The sequence below is a fragment of the Alnus glutinosa genome, chromosome 4, assembly GCF_958979055.1.
Source record: "Alnus glutinosa chromosome 4, dhAlnGlut1.1, whole genome shotgun sequence".
Lineage (NCBI taxonomy): Eukaryota > Viridiplantae > Streptophyta > Magnoliopsida > Fagales > Betulaceae > Alnus > Alnus glutinosa.
This window is the reverse complement of record NC_084889.1, coordinates 13,239,874-13,258,220: the sequence shown is the minus strand read 5'-3', so window position 1 is coordinate 13,258,220 and position 18,347 is coordinate 13,239,874. Positions and strand designations below refer to the sequence as shown.

Below are 18,347 nucleotides of genomic sequence, written 5' to 3'. Positions count from 1 at the left end.
TATATATATTTCATCATATGGTCGGTTCGGAATTATAAAACAATATATATTTTACAAATCCATAATATATAAAAATATATTTTCTCAGTGAGTAGAATACTCACCTCAGATTGCTTGTACTCCCAACTCCAAACGACTCTAAGCTCAACCGTAAAGTGCCGCTAAAAATACAATACATTGCATTATTTAGTATTTTAACCAAATAATCACACTAGGTAGCATTTTGAATCGCTCAAAAGCCACATTGCTAATTTACCCATAAAACCCTAAAATCCCTAAATAAATTCAAAATTTCTAATCACTTTAATAATCACAATATTGCTAACTCATAAGCATTACTTAGGATTAATCACATAAAATAGCACTTTAACAAAATACCCAAAAATAGGGTCTATGAAAACTTACCAAAAATTTGCCACGCCAAGACCAAATGCTCGGGAAACTCCTAGCAACTCCAAACCATATAAAATCTAGAAAAAACACTAAGTTAAACTCATTCTAAAAGATTTATTAAAAATCTCCAAAAATTGCGAGTTTAGGGATTTACCTCAAAACGTTTGGTCAAAACGTAGATTGGGCTTTGAGGGTTACGTTATCTAAGTTGGATCTAAGATTCGACAGCTGGATTTCCAGATATCACGGTTTTTAGGTGAAAAAACGTACAGAAAAATAGAGAAATTCGGAGCTGCTGAGAAGAAAAGGGCGTTTTACCTTCTTTAAATTAGACCTCGTCCCGACAGGCATCACAAGCCGTCCGAACGCACGCCATTTAAGAAGGTCATCCGAACACTCGCCGTTTAAGTAGGCGTGCGCCACCCGTTGCTAGCCGTCCGGAAGCATTAAGTCAGGCGTCTGGACGCGCGTGAAATGAGGCGTCCACCTCGTGTTGATAAGGTACCGTCCGGATGAGCCTCTTGTGCCACCCAGACGCGCCACATTAATTTCACTTATTTTCTTTATTTTCAATTTTCTATATCCTTTCTAATTCATTTTCTCACATTTTTCACTTATATAATTTATTTCTTTGGACTATAAAATATTCTCCATGCGTCTTGTTGTATTTTCCACTTGTCTAATTAATTTTAGTCATTTATTCAATAAATTTTATTCTTAAAATGGTAAATAATATTCGGGACATCACACAAGCCTTACCGAGAAGGGGTTAAAGGCTCAAATAGATCGTATGAAGTTAAACCATGACTTGTTCACGTGAAATATCATGCACTACAGTTATATTGCGTGAACATATATAATTTCCTACCTTGTTATTTGACAAAAACACTGTGGCATAATACTCATGTGGTTTACTAATTTTTTTATAATTAAATTACCTGAGTTCACTGCATGTTGACATATTCCGGATGTGCTAATTAAGGTGGACTTATACTTTAATTTGTTTCTACCTATAAAACATCATTTGTTTTACATTATTTGGCCTACCTTTAGATATCGAAACCGAAGAGGGCAGAGCCATTGTTTCTGAAGGCCTTGAAAGATTTGACCAGGCTGCAGGTATTTAATTAAAGAGTTAGATCCTGGCCTGTGGCATTACCTATGGTTTGAGGATATGACTTATTTTGGCAAGTTTATAGGAGTCATTTTGGCAAGTTCTGATATCATCAACATCAGCATCAACATCATCAGCTTGAGCTTGTCAAGGTTCAGCCATATGAGCACAGTTCCGCTGAATAGTCAAAGCTGCTTTAGGGAGACAGGTGTGGAACTTGTGGCTCAGAATTTGGAATAGGAACACCCTCATGAACATCAAAACGAGGGATCAAGCATGAAAAACGGAAGATCTAAGCGAGAGTTTGATGACTATAAGCTAAAACCAATCAAAAACGACTCTACAAAAATGACTCTCGAAATCAACAAAAAGTTCGTTGATTAGAACATAGAGCAAGTACAATCTATCCAACCCAATTTGAGTGTAATGCACAAGGGACAATCCTACGAATGAGTTTACGTAGAACAAAAAATATTTTAATTTTGACAACATCAGACAAAGGAAGCCAACGAGTATCATTACTACAAAAACATGTCATCATAGTATCTTTATCTAGAACAGTCCCACTAGTAAAAGGGTAATAAGGATGAGGAACAATGGGAACTCCTAAAACTCTTGAGACATAATCAGGAGTGACATGTATGGTTGTACCACGAAGGTAGACATAAAATGAAGACACGTCACCTATGGCATGAATTAGTGTTCAAGTAAATTTCCAAACCAGTGCCGTAGAGGATAATGGAAAAGGATTCCAACGTTGGGTACAAAAAAGAGACGTGCTAAAGCTCCATCTAGTGTTCTTAACATGACATCCTGTTTTTAATAAAGAAAAACTACAGCTTGATTTTTCTCTCATGTTTTTATTAAAAAATACAGAGTGTCATGTCAGCATAGAATGACCCCAAAATGACACTAGAATGAGCTCTAGCATTCCTCTACGAAAAAACATGTGGAATGAGAATACCCCAAAAATCCAGAAGGTCAAACTCACGCTCAATAATCAGGGACTTGGTTTTGAAATTTGAATTGAATAATAGTTCAACTTGAGAACTTAAAAACTTGTGGTCAAAGCAGAGTGTGTAACACCCCGTATTTTAAGATACTGAATAAAATATTTTAAAATTTGATTTATGACCTAATAATAAGGCAGAAGAATAAATATGAATATTTATGAAAATAAATATTCATTTATTAAGAAACTTTTATAGTTTTAGATTAATAAGAGTTCAAACGGACCTCAAACTTTGGAATATTGGAAATAGGGTCAAACGAACTCCGTTTTGGTTGATTCAAATGCCAGAACGCTTGTCTCGAAGTTCTCTAGCTACCCTATAAATTTCATAATTTTTGGACTTCATTTAATACCAGAAAATATCTGCAAAAAATTATACCTTTGAATAGGACGAAAATTCAGTTATGTAATTACCATTGTTTTGAATTCAGCCTAACCCATGTTCATTTTTTAGGCACACGAACCTAGCCCAGTTGGCACTATACATTTACAGATTTTACATGTTATTATGCCCAGCCCAATCCACGCCAGTTACGGACCGAAAACTTGTTGGTCTTGCATTTTTCTGCATGTACAAAGAGCCCAACCCAGTGGCTACTACAAGAGAAAGGCAAGGGAGAACTGATCAGTTAGCAAAAGTATAATGCTACGTTAGGACCTAAGTATCAGTTAGAGATAAAAATTGATGATATTTTAAGACAGCTCAACGTTCACGCGCAGGTGCCGCCGTCCACATACGTTCTCTCCACGATTTGTCTCTCAGCCCTTGATCAATTTTACTCAAGGCAATCCTAACCTCTCGTTTGTATATAAATAGAGGAGCCTCTCTCTTGATTCATTTCATCTCATTTTCTTTGTAAACAAGAAAACTCTCTAGCGTCTCTGCTTCTCTCTCAGTAAAGGAGCCCTTCAGGTTCATCGCACAACTCCTTCAATTCTCTCGGTTCTAGCTCTTTCTCCTCTCTTTCTCTGCATCACTCTTTGTTTGATGCAGTAGCTGTAGTTTCTCATCTCTTTCACCTTACTTCTCTTAATTAGTTAGAAACACTCTCTCGGGTTGGCTTTGACAAGAAGGAAATCAGGAGCCTTTTGGGTAAGACTCTCTCTAACTCTCTCTCGTTTCTCTTTGATTTGTGTGTACAAAATATAAAAAGCAAAAGAAATGAAAAAGAGGAAGAAGTAGGCGTACAGGAAGAAGAAGAGGAAGTAAGGATAAAGGAAGTAGAGGAGTCTTGAGTCAACTTTGATAAAAGAAAATGGAAAAGAAACAAAAAGGAAAAGAAGACTATAGGACCCACCTCACTTTCTCTCTCGTAAGCCTCTTGTTTTATATTACTCACTTTTTCTAAAAATAAGAACAAGCTCTTCTCTCCTTGGGCATTCGGTGGACATACAAAAAGAAGAGACAAAAAGCAAAGAAATAAAATAAAGAAAATAAAAATCTTTTACCTCTGACTTGGTCAATCCTAGTGCGGATGGTTTGAGATATTTGGTAAGTATTTAATTAAAGGATTTGATTTATTTTATATAATTTCTAAGTTATTAATTTTCTTTTAATATTTTGTAATTTTACAGTTTTTATTATTTTAAGTATCTAATATTTTAGGTCATGTTTTTAACAGGATATTTTAGTGGCGTATTTAAGTAATAAATCACGTCATTGTGATGTCTGAGTAAAAATAACAATTTTTACAAGAGCGCTGTTACGCCGCCTAAATGTTTTAAATGTAATATTAGGCACTACTAATACTAATGCCGTTATTCCACCCAAAATTTATAAGATTAAAATAAGGATTATTTATATTGTACTGCTTGTGTACTTTTAAAATATAAAACCCATTAATTATGTTAATTGAGTCACTATATCGATTTGGTACAAAAATAGATAAGCTTTTATAATGTCGTTTTAATTAAAGGGTATTTTAGTCCTTAATTAATAAATGTCGTAATAATGCTCACACGAAATACGTGGTAATATAATTAACCTATTTTATGCCGTTATAAAATTTAAGCAACATTAGAAATTGGGTTAAGTAGTTTAAAAGTCAAAAGTGATAAAAGTGTTGAAATAAGTTCTTAGTATTTTATACTAATTTATTATTGCATGTATATAATTATGCAGTTATCATTTCTGTGAATACTTTTTGAAGCAGGAAAGAACTGTGAGTATTCTTACTCATTGAGGATCATACGTGGTTGTTTTCTATAATGTTGTGATTTGTGTTTTATTTAATTATATGTATAGGAATAGTGTATTGCATACTGTTAATAATTTTGATACAGGATTAATAACAAGTTGGTTGTTGGGATGACCAATGGACAGGCATACCACCCGTACGAAAAACAATAATAAGTACAAGTTGACTGTTGGGATGGCTACTTAATTAACTGTCAGGATGGTCAATATACTTGGTTGTCGGGATGACCAATGTACTAAGTATGCTATTTTGACTACTAGTGCGGAAAAGTTAAGAAAACATGATAAGGGAGTCTGTGCTCTAATAATTAGCCGCTTAAACGAACAGGAATTTAATGGCCCTGGTATGAGAGGAGTGCAAGAAAAAAATAATTAAGACTGTGCATATAAAACTGTCATTACATTATATCATTGCATCGTATATTGTTAAATAAATCAGTAATCATCATATTATTGAAAACAGTGGACTCACTAGGTATTTTTGTATTATTGTTTCTCTCTGTATTATATATTAGTACATGTTATGAAGAAGATGAGTATCAAGATTGTTCAGACCTTTAGGTGATCTTGGTAGCAGTGTCTGAGGTTAGGATGCCTCTCATTTTTGTGGACTACTATGTCTAGTCCATTATTATTATTATATTCGGTGAACAATATTTATATTTTTGTTGGTATGTATTAATAATGCTATGATTATAATGTTTGTAAATTATTCGTGCCGTATGTGGCACAAATACTATTTCAATGTGTAATTATTTAATTACACTATTTCTATATATTTTGAAGTATTTTTGTTAGAAGCTCTAATGTGTTATTGTTAAAAATATATATTCCGCTGTCAATTTATAACTCTGTTGATGTCGTAATGTCACGTCTTACGTCATTTTGTAAAAGGCGGGGCGTTACAGGTGAGTGTTAAAGCATTTTCAAAATTAATATGTACCTAGCTATATTTATTTTGATTTTTTGGAATGTTTTAAATTGAAAGTATTAAAGAGCATTAAATAAAAAGAGTCTCACATGAAAATAAAGGAAAGTGTAGTTAGCATTTATAACATCTAATATACTTTAATTATTTAAATTAATGCTCGGATGTATGTACTTAAGTGTATACTTTAGTACAGTGCAAAGTTTCGGGTGCACACGCACACACCCGCGTACGTGGCAGTGGGCACTAGTGGCGCCTTGATGGCGCACTTAGCACGAAGTATCAGAGTACGGAGCAATCTAATCATGACTATTCCATTTTAGCATTAGGATCATTCGATCTGGTGGTTTAATATAGATTGTAGGATGCTTCTTAGGTAAATCCAGTTGTTGGATTTACTGGACCATCACTAAAGTAAACTGTAAAATCAAATCAACTTTGATCTAACAGTCAAGATTAAATAATTACGATCTAATGGTTATTATTAAATAATCGATGATATTTATTTGATCTAATGATCGGAATTCAGTTTCTGTTAAAATCGCAGTTTATGACTGTTAAATTAGCAGTTTATGACAGTTAGATTAATAGTTAACAAATAAATCTGTACTTTTTTGAGTCTCTGTCTCTTGCTATAATAGTAAATCTTAGGGTATTCGGATTGAATTTCATTTGTGCAAAATGCAACTAAACAACAGAAGTTTTATGGGCTTTATTGTATCCTAGAGAAATATTTATTGTAACCATTTGCATACCATTTCTGGTGGGAACAAATAATTTCTTTAAGAAAGATGAGCATTTTGTGATGTTGTAAATTCAATGGTGGGAAATCAATAAGTCTACGTACTGACATGTCGACCAATGTGCAATGAAAAGATCCCAAAATACAAATGCATAGGTCAAGTCAAGTTAAGATTAAAATACTTTGCGGCAACATCGTTCGAATGAGAAAAGTTCCGGTTGAATGAGATTTAGGATTTCACCATTTTTCACATTGCAACAATCAAACAAAGTTCATACAAAACTTCAATGAGGCATTCTGGGTTCCTCTCATTCAAACACCCTTCAAACAAGGTATTCTGAAACTTGACTTTAAGTACTTCATTCCTTCGATCAATGACCTACAACCATGGTTGCGATCAAGGCATTTTGGATCATGATGCACACTCTCGTTTGAACTAGAGATTTTGTTCAAACAAGATTTTTAAACCCTCAATTCCAGCACCAATATTTCATTGACTCAATCCTAAACTTAAACCTTACTACTCAACTTGTTTTGACATTAAATTTGAAAATACTAAAACCTAACACTTTACTGATTTAATAGACAGGGGCAAGCCAAAACCAACTCCTGACAAGATGTTGGATCAAAGTAGAAAATCACCAGCAGCAGAGGGGTAATTCGATTCTCATTATGCGTGATGTGGTGAAAATGATTAATTCGACTAGATTTGCCTTGCCTGCATCAAGATTCAGAAGATATCATTGTCATGGATGCTATCTCCATGCATGGATCGGAATTGGCTTCAATCTTTGAAGACATCTTCCTCAATTTCTCTCATGGCTTAAAGGTTAAAAGAGAGACAAATCTTCTTTCCTTCTGTTATAATTCTGGGGGAAAGGTTGATTATAATTAGGTAGTTGGAGCAGACATTTTAGGTTATGAAGATAACATCAACCGTACCATCAGGCCAGGGCCTTTTGGCAATAGTGCAATGAGAAGACACGTAACCTATGTTTAATTACTTTTTGCAATGTTTAAACTTGTTAACTTTAATTAATAGGTGAGATACATGGATTAGAATTTCTCCATACATATGCATTGTCTTGAATGATTGGTTGAATGAAGTATATAAGGTTATATGTATTAATAATTACTGGAACAGATCGAGAAAAGAAAAATCAAACCGCAGCTACCTCCATCTCCAATATTTTTCTTCTATTTTCTGCATAAAAGTACTATAATGTTCTTTGTTTTGTAACATCTGTTTTGTTTTTGTTTTGTAATTTCTTAGGTGCCAGCCATAAAAGTGACCTTTAGGAAAAGTGCCCAAGGATCATAATGCATGCATGTTTCATTGAATTTAAACGAGAAAGGGGCCATTTAAGCCAGAAAGTCAAGTTATGGAAGGTACACCTTTTTCGTGTTTTTATCTTGTTATAATTCTTTATCCGAAACCTTTTTTATTCAATAAGGTGAAGTGGTCATCCACCTACCACACTAGCATGCACATATGATACTACTCACAGCCACTTCAAAAATACCCATTCATTCCGAAATTTGCTAATCTGTGCAAAGCTACAGTTCTCCTGCTCATCTGTGAAATCAAACTAACTAATCGTCCGAAATTGGAAATTTTGGAAACTTTTACAAGCATTTACGATCTTAGCACTCGTCCAAATTTTTTTATCAGATATGATGAATCTGATGCCCCACACTGTATCTTTGCTCCAAGATATATATATCCAACTGGACTTACATTGATCTCGCTACAGCAGCTTTCTTTGATCTCCTTCTAGCCCTTTCCACTTTTCTCCTCCTCACTTCTTTTACGAGCAAAGGTTCTTCTATAATGGTTGACAGACCTGAAAAAGTTATTATCAAAAGTGATTGACACTTTGCATAGCTAACCCTAAAAAGTTATACAGACTGGAAAAGGGTACCAAAATCCATTTGAAATTCAAATTAATTGCAGTGATTTTAAACTATATTTATTGTTAAAATATATTCTAGATTTGTCTTATTTATCTGATTGATTTAATTTTTTGTCTAGATTGATTATATTTTCCTATATATATATAGATTGATTTTATTCTTTAATATTGTCGATTTGTTCTTTTGTCGTATTTTTTATTTTAACCGGTCTTGTTCAACTATAAATAAATACTTTCTGTGCACAGTTTAATTAGAACACACATGCAGATTACAGTATTGAATTCAGATTTCTATTCTCTAGTTATTTTAGTATATATCATATATTCTGACATTTATGATGGCAAAACTCAAACTTACCAGATACAAAATCTTTGTTCTCCATCATCATCCTCATCATTTCACCATGTTGTTGCTCGCCATTGGTGCTTATAACATAGTCACGGCCGTCAGATTCTTGTTCTTTTCTTAGCACTTGACCCCTCGTTGTCTTTGACTTGGCATTGGCGAATAGCCATGTGGCGTCCATCTGTTTGCTGATCATACGAGCCGCGTAGTATGGGATCTTCACGCGCTTTGTATGGCCCGACTTGACGCAACCGTTGATGAACATCATGCAGTCCATCAAGCTTTCTTTGGCCAACCCTTTCATGTCATAAGCTTGTGATCTTCTCCAAAGACTTTTACTGTGGGAATTTGCAGGCATGGAGAGGCAAAGAGCTCGAGTTGAGTCGCTAATGGCAGAGTCCGCGTCTCTAAGCAGCAAATGACACTGAGCTCTATTACTATGTAGCACCATTCTCTCTTTTCTTAGCTTTAACGGGCACAACTCTAATGCTTCAGAATATTTACCTGCAGCTTCTTCAATCTCCCCTAACCAAAACATATGGTTTGCTTGTTGTTTTATCAGACCTACTATAACCCTTCTCTCTTCAACTTTTTCTTCACTCATTAGTTTCTCCTTCTTCCTCCTCTCTACTTTCAAAATCCATAACTCTTGCAAAGCTTTTTGAACTTCCTGGTTTTTGAACTTGCATTTTTTGTGATCTAAAAGTAGCAGCTTTGTGATTGCTTCACCTATGTTTGATCTATCTCCAAGGCTTCCTAGTTCAACCAAATCCATAAGAAAAAAGAAAATTACCTCAAAAACTTTGTACCTTGTGCAATGATCTTTGAGAAGTAACAAAAGACAGTCGATGCCCATATACTGCCAATCATCCGAAGACCTCGAGAGATTACAGAGAGTCTCTATAATCTCTTTTGATTCAGCAATGCTTTTTCTTCCATCTTTACTGTAACACAAGATTCTAATAAGGCCAAACCCAGCAGGTGACGTGTGATTCACCAATCCTCCCCACATGTCACATAAATTTCTCAAGAAATCTTGCCTACAAATGAGATTCAAACACCTTTCTTTGCAAGCAAAGCAATTTAAAAGATAAAGAGACCAACACTGGAGTTGGCTAGCCCATTCCTCAGCCTTCCGGTCCTCCATCTCCGAATCCCCAACACCTCTAGTCAGTAAATCACAATGATACTTCAATTTCTTATCTATGTTCTTCACTCCTACAAAGTTAACGTATACAACTTCCAGACAGGTAGAAGCGAGTGTCGTGGCTAAATTAACAACCTCTTCTTCATACACCGCCACCGATTGAAACGTTTTCTCGTAGCTAGCGAGGTGTCCGAGAGCTCGAACCGCAACCCTTTGCTCAACCCAGCTGATCTTTCCTCTGAAGAGCTCCATTAATGGCGGTATGACACCCGATTGGACGGCCATTTCTGCGAACTCCACCTTGTTCATAGTGTAAGAGCCAATCACATGAGCAGCATAGTAGGGTATATATATGTTTTGGCCCCTCAAAAGCCAGTTTCTATCATTAATACCCTTGTTGATTAAGTTTGCCATGCAGTTGAAGATGCCGAGAGACGGGAACTTTGGATCATCAGGGTGAGTCATGGCGATATGCCATAGACCGCTGAGCACCAAGACATGTTCTTGGTTTTCTGTTAGGGGCATTTCCTTGAAACAGTTTTCCATTCCCGCTCTCCTGAGTGACGATTCTGGCTCTTCCATGCTGCAAAAGAAACAAGATGGATTGGTGCAAGTCTTGTTTTTCTTCAGTGAATGAGAATCCATGGTATTGAACAAGATTGAGTTTAGTGTATTGGATTTGATCAGTTTTAGGCTATATGTGTAGTAAAAAGATTCAGCAGAGAAAGGAAAGTATTGGAAAGTAAGTGGAGTGCTGCCCGTGTACTGGTGTAGTTACACCTAGTAGCCGACGAAAAAGTAGGGTTTTATAATCTAAAACTTTTGACGCAACTTCCATATTTGAAATTGTTCCTTATTTTAGAGATAGGTTTAGGCCTCACAATTCTGCTCTTCTGGTAGGGGATGAAAGGGTGAATTATTCCACTTCTGACGCTTGTTGTACTTTCTGCATTTTTTTTACGTACGTGCTTGAGATGAAGGACTAATAGTCACGAGGGCATCAAATTTTTTAGAATTCTCGCTAAAGGTGTAACCACTTGGTAACCTCTAATTATAAATTTCAGCCTTGCATGATAAGAAATTAACTTGAGATTTTTTTAGCACTCATAAAAATTATTATAATCTACTCACTTAATGTCAACAATTCATATTCCAAATGAGAAATTAGCTTTCTGGCCGGAGTCTCGATCATGATCTTTCACATTCAAATTCCTGACTTATTGATCAGGGCCTATCCCATGCAGTACGTCAGTGCCACATGATATTATTAGGTTGTTCTATGTGCTAATTAACACTCCAATAAAATTAACCCAATTGCAATTAGAACACTCCAAAATCGATTCTCACCTACTAAAGAACTAATGTTCGTGTGACTTATCAGTGCATCTTTATAATCTATCCACTACTCAATGCGAATAATTCATCTTCTTAATATGGACTAACTTTCTTAATTAAGTCTCCCCAAAGGAGTTTAGCATTACAAGCAAACGGAGGGGGACATAGCACAAGGGGATCCCTAAGAGCAACAAGCCAAGTTGAATTTGCTACACCATAAGCTTAACCTAGTTTTAGGTTAAATTTGAAGCTGCATTAATGTTGAACATGGTACTGCATGCATAAGCAGCACCTGGGGTTGTTTATGTCTTTTCCAAGATAAGATAAATGATATTATATATAGTCTTGGAGCTTCTGCTTTAGTTTCTGTTAGGTGGGTTGTTGTATGCGCTGGTAGGTTGTAAGGTTGGGTCTTTGTGTTTTGCTGCAGTCCTAGTTTGTTGGCTGTGGTGTTGATGTAATCCGGGTTTGTCGGATTATGTTCCAGTTTTCACTGGAGGGTTGTTTTTGTTTGTTGTTCTATGAAAACTTTTATCCATCAAAAAAATAAATAAATCACCTGATCACACTCGTCGTTACGAAGTGACCATCTAAATCTTACCGTTTTCATTATAGTATATGGTTTTAATTCTTTATTTTTAGTTGGGGGTTTTTCTTTATTTTTAATTTTTCAGGGGCTGGGTTGTGATTTTACTATTTTATTTAATTTCTCTGCTCTGCTTAGCAAGTGCTTCCCACATCAGAAAGCAAGTGGTCCTCACCTTTCACCCAGCGTTTTTATTTGACAAAGGGATCGATCACGTACGTAAGCAAAGAATTCTTTGAACCTTCAAAAAGATTATAAACAAATAAATTCTCATGTCAAAACAAAACTTCCGGATTATCAATGTACAATTGTCATGATGTTGTCTGCCCTAGATTTTCGTCTTAATTGAGTTTCTTTGTCAACAGCTCTAATGCTACTCCTACGCCTCTCTAAAGGCGCCTCTTATTTAAAGAGTAACTTCACCGGAAAAAGTTATGAGCCAAAATTTTCAAATGAAGTTATGAGCCCACAATTCCCTCCGATTCTTCCACTTCCAAGTTATGATAATGTGCACAAACGGGCAATCTGTACAAAAGGTTTGAGGGACCACAGCTTAGAAATGGGCATATGGGGGACATTGTCTCTCTTAAACAGAAGCTAATTGTGGTCCCTTCGACATCCAGCTTGTATACCATATAAATATTAAGCATGATCATAACGAATAAACATGAGATCAAATTCCGGAAAATAAATAAAAAAAACAGTATTAGTACACTTGGCGTAGGTCTCAAGACTGTGCGGCTACCTCATACAGAGACAAAGAGAGAGAGAGAGAGAGAGAGAGAGAGAGAGAGAGAGAGAGAGAGAGAGAGATGGAAATTAAGCATAAGTTTGTAGAGGTTTTAATCTTTGTCTCGTTGTGCTAATTGGGGATTAAAGAATAAACTTATGTCTTAAACTCGTGGAACTGTTTAGAAGTTCCTATTTCCATCTTGTTGTATTGGGATGCATAATGTGGTATTTATTCCTTGTTCGTACACTGGGCGTGGAGAGTTGCTGCGTACGTTCCTAAGCTTATAATGATGAAGATTTGATTCGCTATCCGAACACGGCAAACTATGCGGGTTAAGGTTGTTTTGTTCGATTAAAATCATTAAATGCTTCATATATATATATATTTGGAAAGAACTCACAATATATATAATGCAAACGAAGCTTAATTCAACTGATCAATTTGCATATTGATGCCAAATACCAGGACGAATCTACTATATATCTTAACAATGTTATATATATATATATATATGCTCTAGCTGCAATTCTATCAACCGGAATGTTTCATGATAAGTGTTAAATTACTATTTATTCCAAAAGTATAAATTGATAAGAAGTGATAAATATAATCATTTGATTTATATTTTAACAATAAACAGGAAACAACTTCAATTATTATAAATATACCATGAGGTACTCTATACAAAGGGAAAAAAATGATTATATCGGAAATATTAGTCAAGAAAAGTTTGCAAATGATGTGCAGGAAAGCATAGTTCAACTCTAGCATCAGAGAACTGTGAAAACATGGCAGATCGACCGCTACTAGCTAGTATACCCTGATCAGTACTGTGATCACGCGCGTACTGCTTTGGCATCAATGAAACTAGTCAAAGAAGCCTGAAAACACAAGTGAAGTTGTAGACCTTTTGTAACAATACCCCTAGTCTAAGAAGGCAAGATTTGTTATCCCTAAAGTCTAAGAGGCACTGAGGTTACCTATTATAAGGATATCCAAAATACTTATAAACCACTGAGAAAAGATAATGATTTTACGGAAGCATACATAAGGTCAAAGCACATTAAAATTGTCATAACATAACTGAATAGTCGGAGCTGCTTTTCCATCCATGCCCCCTAAAACACTTACTAAAAGTCATAAAATAGCAAAAGAAATATTTAAATGCAGATTTCTCCCAAAAGAGCTTAAACGTTTCGGCCTCCTTTTTTGTGTCTCATATCCTGAAAAGGAAAAAACAAAGAGCGAAAGGCTCAGTGAAAAATATTTCCAATCAATTTCAAAATGGTTTGTTTGGAAAAACATTCAATAACATGAAACAAAATTTCGATTGATATAAACCTATAAGTATTGTAAAACATGAGCTTTCTTACTAAAATTAAAACATTTTTTTTGTAACTTTTATTAGATAGCCTTTCGTACACTTGCGCCTCGTATGCATGGGGTTATATGATCAAACTTTCGAGAATTTAGCAAAAGTCGTAGCTGTTGATACTCTCTGACCAATTGATTTACTACTAGCTAGGCACATTCAGCATGACAAGCATAGTGATGGCAATATATTCACGTAACCATTCCAATGTGATGCACTTCATCCTAAACTCAATACGTGTTCTATCTCATTCTCTCATGCCAAACAGTTTCTTAAAATATGGTTTCACTTCCACACATGCCTATTCTTCACTTCTTTGAACTTTCATTAATCACATACTACTACTTAGCATATATAGAGTACCTAGCCTTTTCTTTGTATTAAAACTTTCATTGTCTGAAAATTTTCCTAAAATGGAAACTTTTCTATTTTCATAACCTTCTTTCATATTTGAGCATATTCCCCCTACTTTTCAATGACAAACTTATTTCATAAAAACAATTTTGAACACCTTAAACCTTTTTCAAACACACGAAAGCATTTTAAACACGAAGCATTTAACGTACGTGTAATAAATGCATCAATAAATATATAACATTGAAAATTTTCTAAGATATAGGACATGATTTCATAAATTATTGAGAGCTAAATACATTCTAAAGAGGTAGGAATTACTACTTACCTCGACACTGCTCTAAAGAAAGTTGACTAGGATGGCTAATGCCTAAACAATAAGATTTAGCTATATTAGTCATACGCTCCGTACATAAACTATAACTAGAAGTCGGTCTTAACTGACCTTAACCTTTCTTACATTTTTCCTTTAAAAATTTCATTCTTAAAAATAGGCCTAGGGCTTAACACTAGGGTTTCTCTCTTTCCTCTGTTTTTTGGACTTCAATTCAAAAATGGGTTTTATTTTCTTATAAATCATTTTATTTTATACTATTCTAAATTTTCATAAATTTTTAACACAATGAAAAGTAAAGTTGAGCTTGAAATTTTGCTTAGGAAATGACCTAGCTTTCCTTTTTAAAAATCTAAAACATATTTCTATGGAGACTTGGGTTTGAAATGTACCATTTGGACCTCATCCAAACTAGGTTTTCCATCTAAGACCCATAACACACTTAATAGGCCTAAACTAGCATATTAACCGAGCCAACCTGGCCCAAGAAGCTTAAAACATAATTAAAGCTTAACACCTAATAAAATTGGATCAAATGCCCTTCTAAACATGCTTTGGACAAAAAGTTTCAAAATTGGTTTAATGCTTGTTCTTGGTGAAATTTGTAAAAAAAAAATCAATTGCAACTATAGTAGCTCTTGGAAGTAGTTAATTTTTACATCACCTAAAGGGTTTTTGACTAAAAGTGCTTTAACATTCAAAAGAATCATTTAACATGAGACTTTTGGCCATGAAATTTTCTAATATGACCTAAAATTCATGTTTATGATCCATGTAAAATTATCTTTCACATCAATTAACAATCTATGAACTTTACATATAAAACCCTAAATCAATTTGATGAAAAATCCTCACTAAATGAGCCATTATGATTCGGCTAGAGGGTGATACTCCCTTGGCCGGATCAGACACCCTACAATGATATCCTTAAGAATATTTTTCACAAAACACATCATGCAAACTTAGATCTAATTCATGAAATCCATATTATAAAACAATCAACTTATGAAATCAATCATTCAGCTACTATATGTATTACGCCCCGGATTTTAAGATATAACATATAACGTCTTAAAATAGAATTTAAAGACATAGTAATAGTAATAAAATAATATGAATATTTATTCTATAAATATTCATTAGTTTTTAATATAGATATTTATTATATTAAATATTTATTTAACGAAAATTCATATACAATATTATTAATTAATAGGCCTCTGATTTTTAATAAATTATTATTACCCATTGATGATTTTTGTTCATCCATGAACTCAATTCCTTAATTTCCAGCTCTTAAATATTATGTAGGTTAAAATAAACTAATTGGTTAAACAATTTACTTAGTTAAAATTTAAAGTATAATTACATGAAATATTAAAATGATAACTTATGCCCATTTTTATTTCCGCATGAACCCAGCAGCCTACACGTTAGAACCCAGATCACAAACAACTCCGGTTTAATCACAAAGAGAACCAAAGCAACTAAGTTGGAAACTAACTCTAGTTGCATAGAGATAAAAGAGATTTTGAAGCTTATGATTATTTCTTATCCCCCTTCTACGTTCACGCCCAGATGCCCTCTTCTTCACCATTGATCAGTTTACCCCTTGCAATACATCGAACATCCTGCTCAAGTATAGTTCTCAACTCAAAGCAATCTTGGACTTCCGTTCGTGTATAAAAGGGATGCAGCTCCTTTTCAATTCACGCACATCTCTTCCATTTTCTTCTTTCTCGGTTTTACTGCAGAAATTCATTTCTTCTAGCTTCCTCTTTTCTCTTTTCTCACGGTTAGTTCATGGTAGCAGTAGCTCTCTCCCTCTTCATCTCCTTCCTTCTGTTTCTCCTCATATCAGAACCCACAGCATGCGAACCCAGCATCACAACTCTCCTCTTTAGCTCTCTCTTCTCCTTCTTTCTCTCTTAATTTAGAAACCCAAAGAAGGAAGCAAGCCCAGCAGAAAACCAGAAATCTCTTCATTTCCTCCATCACTTGGTCTACACCCATAAACAAAATAGAAAAATCGGTCTCTCCCCTGTTCTTGCTTTGAACCAAACCAGTATAGAAGGAGGTGGAACCCACGTCTCAAAAACTTTCTCAGTTGGCCGAGCAGCAGCTCCCCAAACACAGGGAAAAAAAAAAAAAAAAAAAAAAGAAAAAAAAAAAAAAAAAAAAAAGGAAACAAAGAAAAGAAGGGATTTTCCGAAAAAGTCTCCACCCTAATTCTCTCTCTCGGTCACTAATATAAAGAAAGGAAAAATAAAGAGATAAAAAGAAGTAAAAATAAAGGAAAGAAGAAAAGAAAAACGACAAAACGATAACTCTCTAGAATATCCCCCTCTCTCTTACTGCACGTTCTCTTGTGTCTCTATCTTTCTTTTCTCTCTTTTGTGGGTGTGTTGAATAAGGAACAAAAAAGAAAAAGCAAGAAGAAAAAATGAGATAAGGAGGAAAAGAAAAAGAAAAGGAAAAGACAAGAAATAAAAAAGATAAGTGCTTTTACAAAATATATATCACTTTGAGATATATTTGGTAAGTTTTTAAATAAAGCTTTATTTTAATGTTTGTGATTTTATGAGTTTGAATAAGTATTAATGTTTTAATGTTGTTTTAAACAGGGTATTCCAAGCCAAGTATCTAATTAATAAATACATCGTTGTGATGCCCAAGAAAAATGAGAAATTTTATAAAATGGTCATTATTCTGCCCAATTTTATAAAATAATAAAATTGAAATTATATTATAACTATGACAATTAGTTATATTAATTGTTATGTCTATAAAGAGATATTATGCTATTATGATTTAAAAGTGAAAATGATCATTTTTATTGAAAATAGTATTTTGATCATTATTTGTAAATACTGTTATAATGCTAACATGAAATATGTGGCATTATAATTAATATATTTTATATGTCGTTATAATGTCTAAACAACATTAGAAATTGGATTAAGATATTTAGAAGTCAAAAGTGATCAAAAATATTAAATAGGTTCGTAGTCTTTTATACTAATTGCATGTATATAACTATGAAGTCGCCTTTTCTGTGGATCAATCTTTGTAGCAGAAAACTGTGAGTATTTCTTACTCACTGGGGATGATACGTGGTGGTCTTTAGTAATGTGGTGTTTTCTATTTTATTTAATTGTATACGAGTTGTTTGGCATTTTATGTATATATGATGTTTGTAAAATCACATATATCACTGCTGTGATTATTTCTTACTCGTTGAGAATGATACATGGTGGTCTTTGATGATGTTGTGATTTCTGCCTTATTTAATTGTATGCAAGTTGTGTGAAACATGTGTTGTTTGAAATATTGCCTATTTTATTGTCATAAATGATGAACATACTGATAAATTGTCATTGCATATTATGCTGTTGGGAATTATGAACTTGTTAATAAATAAGACCAAGGGTTAACGTCCCAAGGCTCTAATGGATCAAAGACTGTGGGTTAAAGACCTAATGCATCAATCAATCATGTAGACCGAGGGTTAACATCCTAATGCAAAGACCAAAGGTTATAATCTTGAGGCATTACTGATTTAGACCATATGTTTAAATAAGACCAAAGGTGGTTAGAGTCCCTAGGCACTGATTAGTAAATTACCAATAATAACAAGACCAAAGTTTAAGTCCTAAGGTAAAGATTGAGGGTTAAAGTCCCAAGACAAAAACTGAGGGTTTAAGTCCCAAGGCACTAATCACCAGTGGTTTAAACAAGACCAAAAGTTTAAATCCCAATGCACTAATCAATCATGTAGACAGAGGGTTAATGTCCCAAGGCAAAGACCGAAGGTTTAAGTTACAAGGCATCTATATTGGAT

The 18,347-nt window shown here is 34.3% G+C and overlaps 1 protein-coding gene and 1 long non-coding RNA gene across 2 annotated transcripts; one reads left to right on the top strand and one right to left on the bottom strand.

Annotated features, from left to right (window-relative positions):
• The first annotated feature begins 3,386 nt into the window (after nucleotides 1-3,386).
• Nucleotides 3,387-10,723, top strand: LOC133865477 (uncharacterized). The gene is made up of 5 exons (XR_009899749.1): nucleotides 3,387-3,612; nucleotides 4,642-4,681; nucleotides 6,972-7,215; nucleotides 7,660-7,775; nucleotides 8,661-10,723. It is a non-coding gene; the product is annotated as an uncharacterized LOC133865477 (long non-coding RNA).
• On the bottom strand, nucleotides 7,899-10,437 carry LOC133865476 (uncharacterized). Its single transcript, XM_062301885.1, has 2 exons — nucleotides 8,658-10,437; nucleotides 7,899-8,230 (listed from the first exon to the last, which is right to left on the bottom strand). The coding sequence occupies exons 1-2, from the start codon at nucleotides 10,435-10,437 to the stop codon at nucleotides 8,121-8,123; spliced, it is 1,890 nt and encodes a 629-aa protein (XP_062157869.1). The 3' UTR covers nucleotides 7,899-8,120.
• Nucleotides 10,724-18,347: the final 7,624 nt, after the last annotated feature.